The sequence below is a fragment of the Podarcis erhardii genome (genome assembly GCF_964252035.2).
Source record: "Podarcis erhardii genome assembly, chromosome: 7".
Lineage (NCBI taxonomy): Eukaryota > Metazoa > Chordata > Lepidosauria > Squamata > Lacertidae > Podarcis > Podarcis erhardii.
In genome coordinates this window covers 35,453,518-35,466,291 of record NC_138511.1, presented here as the reverse complement: position 1 = coordinate 35,466,291, position 12,774 = coordinate 35,453,518, and the positions used below count along the sequence as shown (strand labels likewise).

Below are 12,774 nucleotides of genomic sequence, written 5' to 3'. Positions count from 1 at the left end.
CTGAGCGTGCTCTGAAGTCTTTGAGTCTCTTTTAAGAGCTCTTAAGCCTTCCACGTTTTGAACCATACAGGTCCTTCTTCAGGCTCCAGAACCCCTGACACTGCTCATAATTCCAGGTCTGTTATCCCTATAAATACCAAGCAACACATTGAAAATAGAACTCCAGGGTCTTTTCCTCCAATCAACTGCACTCTTCTCATCTTCTCCAGCCAATAGTGTTCTCTCTTTCTCCCCTCGCCAGGGAGGCATCATGATGACATCAGCACTGTGTGCACACCTGTCTCTTGTGATGCAGCTGAGAGCCCACTGAACAGCTGTTTGGCAGGAAGCAGGTGACAAGACCTGCCACACCTGCCCCTGCCCCTTTTCTGCATTCCATTGCTATGGAAGAACATCAAACTAATGAGCTCTGAGCAGACTGAACTTGAGCATATTCTAACCAGTGTCAGCTCATCGCTTAATTCTGTTATCACAGCACTGTGACTGTGGAACATGGACAAGGAGAGACAGAATGACATGGGGAATTTATTCTTAAAAGAGAGAGAGAGAGAGAGAGAGAGAGAGAGAGAGAGAGAGAGAAATGTTTCCTGAAATACTGCCTTGCTGAAAGGTATTTCCTGGAGAACATAAACATAAGGTTTACTCAGGGAAACACCAGGCTTGAGGGGACCCCAAACAATATATTTCAGTGCCTCTCCCAGCCCTACAGTGGAGGCAGAGGGGACGGGCAGCAGTGGGCAGCAGAAGGACTGGAAGCAGCACAGCACCCACCACCAAGTGCTCCCACAGTCCAGTGCTGTGAAGAAAAGCACTGGCAACTGTAGCAGGCTGGCAGCTGTAGTGGGCCCTCCGAGGCCCGCAGACCCTGTCATTTGACCAAACATGTTGGGTGCTCCAGGATTTGGGGGAAGGGCTTGGACATGGGAGCCCAGAAGAGAGGGGAACGTGCACATCGAGGATTTTCTTGAGTTGCATCCTCCAGTCTTAGATACTCTATGCCAAAGTGGAAATGGTAGTCCTGAATGGATGGCAGGCTCTCTACTGGCCTCAGGGCCCTGGTAGATGCCCAACCTTGCCACCCTCTGAAGCAGGCCATGGCTGTCAGGTGTTCTCGGTTCTCAGTGGGCTTTCCTATAGATCTGTGAAGTATATTTGGTTGCTTCTCTGGAATAATGTGCCTCGGATTACTGGCTGGGGTTTCGTTTTGAAACAACTGCACTGGTTGCTAGTTCAAGTCTGGGTCTAATTTTAGGTGCTCTTGTTACTGTTTAAAGTTTAAACATAGGCCCCAAATATCTGAAAGGCTGTCTTCTTCCCTGAAGATCTTCTTGGGTGATAAGATGGACAAAGGGGGCCCACTGCCCTCAGAAGCTCGCGGGGGTGAGGTGGTGACCTGGTGACCTGGGAGAGGGTATTTTCTGTGGCAGTCCCCAAGTTGTGAAACTCCGCATGGAGCTGAGTCTGCCGCCTTCACTGTACAGCTTTCCAGGAATGCTGAAGACATACCTCTTACCCCGGGCCTTTTACACTTGAGATGTATATTTTAAGGACCCACCATGTTTTTGTGATTGAAAGTTGTTTTAAACTGTTTTTACTATTTTTTTTCAGTGTTGTAGCCCACTTTAAGGTGAGTGAAGGGCGGGTAGATAATTATTATCAGATAAACTAGCCCAACTCCATGCTTCACTCAGACACTGCCTGGAATTGAGAGCACTGTTCACCATACTGTGAATCATCCATGGCTCATTTCCCTGTCTCCTATTTCGTTAAGTGCATGGTGTGCTTCCAACAATGGATGGATTGCTTGTGTTTTGAACCTAAAGCTCAAATTCCATCTTCGACTAAGGCAGAGCTGCCAACACAGTGGCCTCCAGATGTTGTAGACTAGGGCTATTATGTGCTGTTTGATTGCAGGTGCTGCAATCAAGTGGTGAAGTCAGGTTCACATGTACTGCATGTTGTGCTTCCTGCTTGTGAATGGATGCAGCATTTAAAGGGGTTTGATAGGACCCATACCAAAAATAATGTATTTGAGCTCACCTCTTGGGGATTTGGCTTCTTCTGAAGAAAATGCAAATAATGTCAAAGTAGGGAGATTCCACATTGCGAATATATGTAATGATTTTGGTTTGTGGTTTTGTCAAGTGATGCGCGGAATCTAAATACAGTGGTGCCCCGCAAGACGAATGCCTCGCAAGACGGAAAACTCGCTAGACGAAAGAGTTTTCCGTTTTGGAGGTGCTTCACAAAACGAATTTCCTATGGGCTTGCTTCGCAAGACGAAAATGTCTTGCGAGTTCCTGCGGTTTTTTTTCCTTTACCCCCCTTTTTCTAAGCCGCTAAGCCGCTTATCTGCTTATCCGCTAAGCCGCTAAAAGCCGCTAATAGCGCTAATAGCGCTAAGCCGCTAAGCCGTCAATGGGCTTGCTTCGCAAGACGAAAAAACCGCTAGACGAAGAGAATTGCGGAACGGATTCTTTTCGTCTTGCGAGGCACCACTGTAGTGGCATCATCTGCCATCACATCACTCCCTTGTAAAGTGTAGCCTCCAGATGCTAGTACAGTGTTACCTTGGGTTACATACGCTTCAGGTTACATACGCTTCAGGTTACAGACTCTGCTAACCCAGAAATAGTACCTTGGGTTAAGATTCAGGGTGAGAACAGAAATCGGGCTCCGGCGGCGCAGCGGCAGCAGGAGGCCCCATTAGCTAAAGTGGTGCTTCAGGTTAAGAACAGACCTCCGGAACAAATTAAGTACGTAACCAGAGGTACCACTGTATGGCATTTAGTAATGCCCAAGTATCCTTAGTTAACATCATGCCCTTCAGATGTAGTTCTTGAACTACATTAGCCCTAATCAGCATGACCAGTGGTCATGGACGATGGAAGTTGTAGTCCAGCAATGTATCTATTCAGAGCAATAGCCCCCTTTTCAGATATATATATGTGTGTGTGTGTGCCCTTTCAATAAATCCACATTTGAAAAGTTTGGGAATTCTGTGTTTGGGATACTTCGAGTTTTATTCTCACTGAAGAAATACATATGCAAATAAACACACAGAAGTGGGGGGGTTGCTTTGGCACAAAGAATTCACAGTTTGTTTGACATAATGTACAAGAAGTGATAAAATAGCAAGATTTGGAGCTGCACAAAATATTTCGAGGAGGAAAACTAAGGAGCACTGCACTGGCAGTCTAACTCTGGTACATGAATAAGGGCAGCCTGCTGCAACAATGTGATGCTGCAGTGTGTTCTCAATAGAAATGCTGCCCTTCATCGTTCCAGCCAGAGGTCCTCCCATCCTGCAGGACTTTAAACCTCTTGAACTTCACTCCCTCCACTTTTCATTTTTCTTAATTTCCATCTAACACCCTGCATTCTATGGTTTTTGAGCATGCTCACTGCACTCTTTCCCCCCCCCTTTTTTTTGGAGGGGCATTGTCCCATTAGAGCTTTTATTTATTTTTGTGTTTTTACAAACATCAGGGTTCCCCCAAACTAGCTGATCCTACCTTCTTGTTTCTCGGTGGCTCCATTTGTGTCAGCATTAGCCACCTGAGCTTGCTTTTAGAGGGAGTAATTTGGGATCATTATTTGAAACCAGCTTGGTTGGTCGCCTTGGTACACAGGGATGCTGAAAACCTTCCCCATAGTAATGATAAAGATGCTGCTGCATTCATTATCGTTCCATCAGTGTACGTGGTACTTTTTAGAGAAGTATGAAAATATGTCCTTGCCCTCATGATGTTTACGGCCCTACATGTCAACAGAGGGAGAGACAGCATAGCATAAGTATCGGGGGGGGGGGGGGAATATGCAGAAAAAAACAGTGTCACAAGCCAAGGCTTAGTTTCTTTAAGGTATGTGGACTAACAGGTAGAGGCAAAGACTTCATGAGAACAGTGGATTTTAAACAAGAGGATAGAGAGAGCTTGAGAGCTATGCAAAGAGAGCCTTTGCATTCATCTAGAACATTGGGATCAAATCATCACTTTTCTTGCCATTTGTGAAGACTGGGTTTTCTTGTATAGCATCTAGCACTTCACTTATGATAATGACCTCCTTTTTGATGCTGCTGTTAAGAATCCACAATTCATCATTGGGCAAGTCCAACTCTTCTCATCCTCCTCAGCTTTAAGGGATTCTCCAAACAGAACCAGAAGCTGCAAGCTCTCATTCCTGGAAGACCCCTCCTGCTTTTCCCCCAAGTGTTGCTCTGTAGGTTAGGATTCATCCTTTCCCTAGCAGTTGAGAAAGGAAATGAGGGTAGGCCACATATTTCTTGGGAAATTGAGAGCTAGACAGATAACGAACCACACTTGCACGTTACCTGGAACAACCGGGCTGGGAATTGATGCCTGGGTTTAGGAGAAGCTCTGGTTACCCGCTATCAGTTTTAATGAAGTGTGCTAACTAAATTGGATTTGGAGTACTCATTGAAAGCTGTTTATGGCACGCTCTTGAGTACATTTACCATTTTGTCGGAAGTGCATGCTAGCGAGCATATGAGTCTTTAAGACAGGCCATCTGTTAGTGTTAGACCCTTGGATAATTGTCAGGTCGTTCTAAAAATAAGCATATATACAAACTGCCCAGCAGTGCAAAGGTGATTTCCCCCTCCCGCAATTTCCTTCTATGACAGAGAAAAGGGGGCGGGGGACAGCACAATGCCATGAGTGGTCATTCTGCGCTCTCAGCTCTCCCTCCACCCTGTTTTCTTTTTCTTTTTTTCCTGCAGGCTTTTCTGATTCGCAGCCCCCTCCCTGCCGCAAGCTGCCTGTCACATCTCAAGCTTTGGATTAGCACAGTCCCAATCTAAGGCTCTTGGGAGTGGGGCAGGGGGGTCCCTGGAGGACCCCCGTAATATAAGCTCTGCTGGCTGAGGCAAGTACTTTCCCCTCCGAATGAAAAATATCCGCATGAAAAGCTAAAGCACAAAAGATCTTGATCCTCGTGATGGGTTTGTTCTTAATTGCATCAAACAAACAATAAAATGTAATGGGTAACATTTGCAATTAAGGAAACACCCAAAAAGCAAAGTATTGCGGGGGGGGGTGTGATTCCTTTAGGTTCTGGATGCAGGTTTGTTTGTTTAAGGTATATTTGGCATATATTAGCCGTGAGCTAGGAAATCACAGTTGGAACCTTAGGTTCCATGGTCTATCAGGTAACAGAGGGTGGGGAAGATGTCTGCCTGGGATTCTAGAGGGCTTTTGTCAGCCAGAGTAACTAATACTGGGCTAGAGGGACGAAGCTGAGACACACCCTAAGCCTACCTAAATAGGAAGCTGCCTTATTCTATCCTGCTCATTGTTTTCCACACTGACTGGCAGGAGCTCTTTGGGGGTTTTAGATGGCAGTCTTTTCCCAGCCCTACCTGGAGATCCCAGGGATTGAACCTGATGCTCTGCCACCAAACTGTCCCCCTTACCTAAGTATCCGCCTCTGGTCATGTGAATACAGCCTTGGCTGAGTCCATGTTCCTTCACCTAGATTCCAAAATCTCCAGCTCTCACCAGTAGACCCTACCTGGCACACGGAAGATGCATAACAGATGTGGAGCACACCATCAAATGGACATGTTGCTGTCTCAAACTGCCATTGCTCCCCTCCCGGTAGCATTTTAATTTTTTTCACCTGCTCCTGTTGTAGTACTCCTGTGGATTGCTGGCAGAGATTGTTACTGCAGGGTGGAAGATTCCCAGCTCGAGTGCCAGCTTTTTAGCTGTGCTCCATTTCCGCCCCCCGCCCATGCCTCCTACTCGTCCACTTGGCTCTTCCGGCTTGCCAGCGTTGCCTTGCTATGCTTCTCTGTTGGTCCTCTTAAAACTCACTGCCTTTATTGCTGTTCTGAAGGCAGAGCATGAGTGTCATTTACACATGCCTTTTTAAAAAATACATTTAGTATATGCTCAGTAACAAGAATAAAGTTGTTCTTGAGGGTGGTGTGCTCACCGCAAACATATGTTCTGAACTTCCATAAGGAGGTAAATCACACCGGGTGATTGACTGGCATATGCATTCTGCAAGGTACCGTTCACTTAGTCTGAATCTGCTATTTAGCCTGCAGGTATGAATGAAAGAGGTTCAGCCAGCCAGTAATATTTTTAAAATGTACCGTGTGGTGCCTTGTAATCATATGGAAAGGTGAATGGCTACCTACACAACCTGGTCACTAGTCATGTCGCCAGAATTCACAATTACCTGCCTTTGAATACGCTTATAATGTTCAGGTGCATTGTGAGTTGAGTGTCATTTAATCTAAAGTTATTCTCCAGTTTGGATTCTAATGTGCTCCCCTGGCAGCTTAAGCACTGTAACAGTTGTGACTCAGGCCCCAGAGACCTTGGGAAATGTAATTTTCCCAAGGCACCCGATCCCCAGGTGCCCTGGAAACTACATGCCCCATCTCCTTCTGAGCATGTGGTCATTCATACCACAATGGGGGACAAATTTCAGGTGCCTAAGTGTGATTAATTGGGATGCCCACCTAAGTTCAGAGAGAAGGTGGTTCCATAATACAGGTGCCACTGTATTATGGAACCACCAAGTTGCAGCAATAGAGGGGCAACTTTTTTGGGGGGGTGGCAGGAGATGGCTTACCCCTGAGAAGCAGTTGGAGAACTTCTCTTCTCCATAGATAAATTTGATGATATGCTACCCCCCACAAACTCCAGACATCCCTGCCAACAAATAAGGGACAGAATTCTGAAAGGCCGTTTGTGCAAAGCTCTCCATACAACCCACAGGGCTTCCCCAAGAATAATATTATTTATATGACTCTTTAGTTTTATTCATGGCAAATGTTACTCTGAGGCCCTGGGACTGATGGGTGGCATGACAATCGGCTGAGGCCGTGGGTTGTTAGGGAGCTGAACAGTGACCCCGCTTGTGAATTGCTGTCAAATTTGAGCGTAATCAGCCTTGCATCTTTGCCCAGCCTCTTGCTTACAAAAACAGCATGCTCTTTATATTAGCTATGTGCAGAAGGTATTATTAACCCGTGTATGAGAAGAGAAGGTTCACAAGGAGAGCTTCATTATCAGATTTAGAGCCGCATAGCATTCTGTTATTGACCTGCCTGGTGTAATCAATGCGGCAGGCACACAGGTTGGAAATCATGTTCTGGGCCTGTGGAACGTACGCCTTGCCGCTAGTGCTGATTGTGCATTATCTTTTAAATGATACTGCCTAAATAAGTATGGATCTGCTGAGCACCAACAGCCCTCGCTTCGACTGGAGAATGCTAAATCTTTTGCATTTGTTTTTAAGAAAAAAGGAGGGGAAAGTTGGTATTAGGCTGTCCGAAGAAATTGAAATCTATGGCCAACAAGAAACATGGCTGCACTGAGGCAAGCAGGCATATGTCGGTAGGAGGTGTAGTAACATGAAACATGCGCTGTTGCGTTTCTGATGAGGTTTGGTTTCTTGGGACATGAGGTGCATGCAGTGGGTTGTGAAGGCAAAAGGGAATCTTGGCTGTGGGTTTAAAAAAAAAAATTAGTTGACTAGAGAATGAGTTTGAACAGCAATGGTTTTGCCCATGTGAGTGCATGCAGGAAATGTCTGCACAGATGGACAGCCCAGACCAGGAACTGCTTTTGCTGCCCTGAGAATATTTGCAGTTCCCCAGGGATGTGCCCAAACTGACAGTGTAACTGTGTTTTCATGTGCAGCCTAGTCATAGCAAGATAGGAAGATGCTTTATAGCAGGTGAGACTGTTTGCCTGCTCAGACTGACCGCAGCTCTCCATTGCTAGAAATGGTAGGTGGGCAGAGTGACAAGCTTGTAGGCTTCCCCTTTCAGGGCATCTTGCCAGCCACTGTGAGAACAGGATGCTGGACTAGACGGGCCATTAGCCTGATCCAGTAGGATCGTCTTGAGTCCCCGTGTTATTACAAGGCTGTTGACAGCTTGCAAGCCAAGTTTTAAGAGCTTTAGGAGAGGTGTGTTTGGCAGGAACACAAGAAAGGTATGTTGGCAGCGCTTAGAGGGCTGGAACTCTCTTCCTAATGAAGCCAGTTTAGCCCCTCACTTTGTCAGCCAATGCCAGCAGGTGAAAAGCTACTTATTTAGACAGGTCTTTGACTTACAGAGGGGGCTGTTTTCTTCTTCCTCCTCCTCTTCTTCTTCTTCTTCTTTGATGCTGTTATCTTCCTCTACTATTTATTTTTTAAAGCTTTTTTAAAACACACACACACACACACACACAAAACATTTATGCAGCAAAATGCAAAACCTTTACAAAAGAGAAGGAAAACAAGGGCATACCAAGACTCTGGGTCGTATCCTGTATCCTTGCCCTGCCCTTTAATTGCCTCTTGCTTTGATTTATTGTGGCTTTCTTTCTTTTGTATTTTTTTTTTAAATACTTTGTTGCTATGTAGTTCTTATTATCCTAAGCCGCTTTGAGCGTCTTTTATGGAGAGTCGGGGGCATACATTTAATAAATGAGAACGTTAAAAAACTCGAAAGACATTTTGAAATAGCTGTGCCAGTGAGAAATAGCAGCATTTTAAATGTCTTTCTCGATCTAGGCTGGGAAAGCTTCACCCCCCCTCCCAGATGTTGGGCTACAACCCCTTTCACCGCTGACCATTGACCATACTGGCTGGGGCTAATGGGAGTTGTAGTCCAACAACATCTGGAAGGCACCGGGTTCCCCAGCCCTGAACTAAATGCTCACCATTATGCATAACTGCAATAAATGAACAACCACCTTCTCCATCTCCTACAATACAGTTCTTGGTGGAATTGCCCTGCTGTTTTGAAGCTCTGATTTCTCATTTAATTTTTTTTAAAAAAATTGCTGTACCTATTTTTCTACATAGCAGTGTTGTATGCTTGCCCCTCCTTTAACCTTTTGTCATGTGGTGTGCAGAAGAATGAGCATTATTATGTGTAGTTTCATAAGAAACCCACTGGCCACAATGCCTGCTAACAACTTTTGATACGACTTAGAAATGCCACGGCACTTGTGACACCTGGTGGTCACTCTGGGGAAGTGCACAGTTCAGCAACTTAGTGTACAGTATTTAAATGGGGTCGCCGCTACCTCCAGAGACAAGGCCTGCAAATGGATCCTCCATTAGTTAGATGTTGTCACCAGACAATTTTCATTAGACTGATGTCATCTCAATAATAATGGATTCAGGAGGAGTTTCCTGTGCGGAGAATAACTTTGAGTTGCTTAGAAAGAAGTGAATGATCTGTAGAGAGTTAAATATATTTGTGTGTTTGTCTGATGTTACGCTGATGTGAAAGAGTAGTTGGACAGCTTTGCAGATAGCATCACAAGGCAAACATTTAGGGTTGTTGTATCAGTTAATTTAGGATGCATCCTTATAAGGGAACATATTCCTAAACACACAAACGCACATAATCATGAAATCCCAACAACCTGCCATGAATCCTTGGCGTAAACACACAGACCTTTGTGTTGCAAAGGTGAAAAGGCACAGAAGCTTTGACTGAAAGCACATACAAATCCTTCTTAGAATGAATGGGCAAATTAGTGGTGACTGGCTTGAGTTCAGTGGGAGGCAAGCATAACTCTTTTTCTCTGAACAAAACAAATTCCTTCCAGTAGCACCTTAAAGACCAACTAAGTCAGTTCTTGGTATGAGCTTTCGTGTGCATGCACACTTCTTCAGATACATCTTTTTCTCTGAATCAGGACCACAATCTTCTGTTTGCAGGAGTAGCTTCCACTCATGCAAGCAAAATTGGCACCCACTTTTGTAAATTATTGGTTCAGATCGAATCCCCCTTCAGGAGACTGAGAACTGAATGGTCTCTCGTTCCGTGCCACCAGATCAGCATGAGATCATGTCTTTCAACAGATCTTTGAGAAAAGAACAGTGTTTGGAGGAGTTGTAGACCTGGTTGCAGAGTGTTTTGATGGGAGAGAGTGGCCAGGAGATCTTTTCAGTGCTTCCTGGAGCTGGAGATTCCAGACGCCATCCCTGAGGTGCTTGTGACTCTGAGACACAACTTCCGTTTGCATTAGATTAGATATGCAACTACTGCACAGCATTAGGATTTATTTAGCTTGCTGGCAAATGACAGACAGGATGTCTGAACACTAATGTCTCCCTTGAGGGGAAGTTGCAGCTTCCTTTATGAAGGGATGGAAGCTGATTGCAGAGGTGTGTGGTAAATGCCATCCTTTCACCAAGTTTGAACCACTGAACAACACAGCCACCTTCCTCCACCCTCTCAGTTAACCCCTTTCTGCCATGAAATGGATACCCGCCAAAATACTGCACTGTCAGCTGTATCCAGCACTAGTGTGCCTCAGAGTAGAGCCACTGACTAACTTAGATCCATTAAGTTCAGTGGGTCTGCTCTGAGTAAAGCCCAATCACTGGCTACGGCCCTGTTTGTAAAGGTTGGGAGTGCTCAATGCCCCTTTGGGTTCCCTGTGCAAGTTCCCTTTACTATGCACCTGGGACTCCTTAATGGCGGGAGCCAGGTGTAGCTGGATGTGCCACAGGGGAGGCACGCTGACCCTCTCCGTCACGCCGTGAAGCTTGGGAGGCCTGTGCGCACCTTCCCCGTGCCAAGTTCAGGATGGGCTGGAGCACAGCAACTGGTGCGCTTCTCTTGCCGAAGTTATTTCTCCAACTGTCGAAGTGTTGTGAGTTGCAATCTGGCGTCCCTTTCTGCCAAGACTGTCTTATCTGCAGCAAGTGAGAATAGCGAATGGAGATATGGCAAAGGCGGCGGCGGCGGCAGCAGCCTGTGTGTATGTGTGTCCCTGTGCAACAGAGAATATTGTTTAATTGTTACAGTTAAGGAAGTCCCAGAAGGCAGGCACCCCTTGCAGAGCGTTACCACTTTGCCTAAATGCAGCGAAATCCTCGCGGTGCTACTTGGCTAACTGCAATCCATTTCGTTGTGTGTTTCTTTCTTCCTCTCTCCCCCCCTTTTTTTTCTTCCTTAAGTTCATGCCAGCATTAACAGATCTATCAGTACAAAGCAAATGTGTCACATTGGCAGCTGTTACTTAGGAGCATTCTCTCTTTCTCTCTCTTTCCCTCTCCCCCCCTTCCTCTTTATTGCATTTTGTTCTGTAATAATTGCAAAGCTTTTATGTTGAGTTCCGCATAAATGCGACTGAGTAGGAGGGTACGGGCTTGCTTTCTATTATTCTGCCCCTCACGCATGTCTCCTTTTCCCCATCTTTTTCCAGAACCACACGTTGAGCCAGCACGCTCAGTGAGTCCCTGGCACTACAGGACACCTCTCTGCAGAAGACTTGACGGAAGCTCAGTGGGGAGGACCATTTGAACATTACATCCAATCAAAGTGTCATTTGCAACCCAGATGTAAAACTCTAATGATTTGGCCATGAGGCGCTGCTATTATAAGCAGCTGGAAATGAATATTAATGGAAGAGATTAAAAGTATTCCATGCGCAGTATTTTTTATTGTCCTGCTTGAGCTTAGTGTACTTTAAAGCTTCTGCTTCTGACTGAATTTATAGTTGCTAGATAGGAATCTGCTTTGATGCTCTTGCCCTTTGTTGCTTCTTGTATTATACGGATAGTCCAAGATTTTAGGAGTGGTTTTTTTCCCCTCTTCCCCTTTCCTTTAGTTTTTTCTCCCCCGTTTAACTGCTTTTTAATTGCGATTTTAGGTAATTGTGCGTCGTGATGTGATGGCTTGGCTATTGTCTGAATATTTTTTTTTACACTTTTTTGGGTTTATTTTTTTTTTTAACAATTGAAGACTAATGCTTTGATTGGATTTGCCAGTTCACCGGACAGTGATTAAAAAAAAAACCCTATGTAATGAATATCATCGGTTTCAGTGCAACTGGATGGTCTGCTTTATAAATGTGACTTAATCTGATTGCATTTAACTAATACAGTTCAATAAAGGGAATACATTGGATGAGTGTTGAAGTCTTGAAGTCCATGTACTGCTGCTATGTGTGAAGTTTGGTGGAAGCAAATGTCTACATGCAATGTAACTTATCAGATGGGATATGTCTCTTAACCCTAAAAAGGTAAAGGGACCACTGACCGTTAGGTCTATGCTAATCTCTTGCCAATAAGAATTTGTAATGAGGGAAGCCAGGTAAGATGAATTAGAAAAGGTCTCCTGGCTCTTTGGTTATACAATTCTGTGGAACATGACTTAAGCCTCTGGAAACTCATTATCTTGTGGAGTTGGCACACCTAACTCTGGGATTCTAATCCCTTGTGTTATATATGGGAATGGTTTGTAGGAATAGCCTCGCCATCCAGATTCCAATAGGAGTCTGTCATGTGCTTGAGATGTACATGAAACCCATTCAAAACATTAATATCTAACTAGTGAATCAGAAACACTGTGTATCCTGACATATACTGTATTATACACTCTTTCTAGCGATGGAAGAGAATTTCATTTGGTCTTCCTGCATGGACCACAGAGTAATTCAGTGTGCTTTGGATTTCTCATTTTTCCCATTTTGCAATACAGTTCATGGCTCAAAAGTGCACCAAAATGCATAGTTTAGGATAATACAAGTTTAGAAATGCAAACATTGAGACAATACATATTTTGAGATAAAATGTTCATCGAAGATTGATGCATGAATAGGACAGAATGGGTTTATGAATGAATTCTGAGCTATCCATTTTATTTATTCTATGGACAACTCTTTACAGGACACAGCGGGCGTTAATTTCTGAAGGCCTGTAATAATAATAATAATAATAAATATATATATATATTGTGTACTCTGCCCATCTGACTGGGTTGTCCCAGCCACTCTGTGT

At 44.7% G+C, this 12,774-nt stretch overlaps 1 protein-coding gene across 3 annotated transcripts in view; it reads left to right on the top strand.

Moving 5' to 3' along the window:
* ZNF423 (zinc finger protein 423) overlaps positions 1-11,906 on the top strand; it is a 336,467-nt gene extending 324,561 nt beyond the window's left edge. For all 3 annotated transcript variants that reach the window (XM_081870154.1, XM_081870153.1, XM_081870155.1), the window contains one exon: positions 11,199-11,906. In XM_081870154.1, the coding sequence (XP_081726280.1) occupies positions 11,199-11,228 (30 nt within the window). In that variant the 3' untranslated portion in view covers positions 11,229-11,906. The remainder of the gene's footprint in view (positions 1-11,198) is intronic.
* Positions 11,907-12,774: the final 868 nt, after the last annotated feature.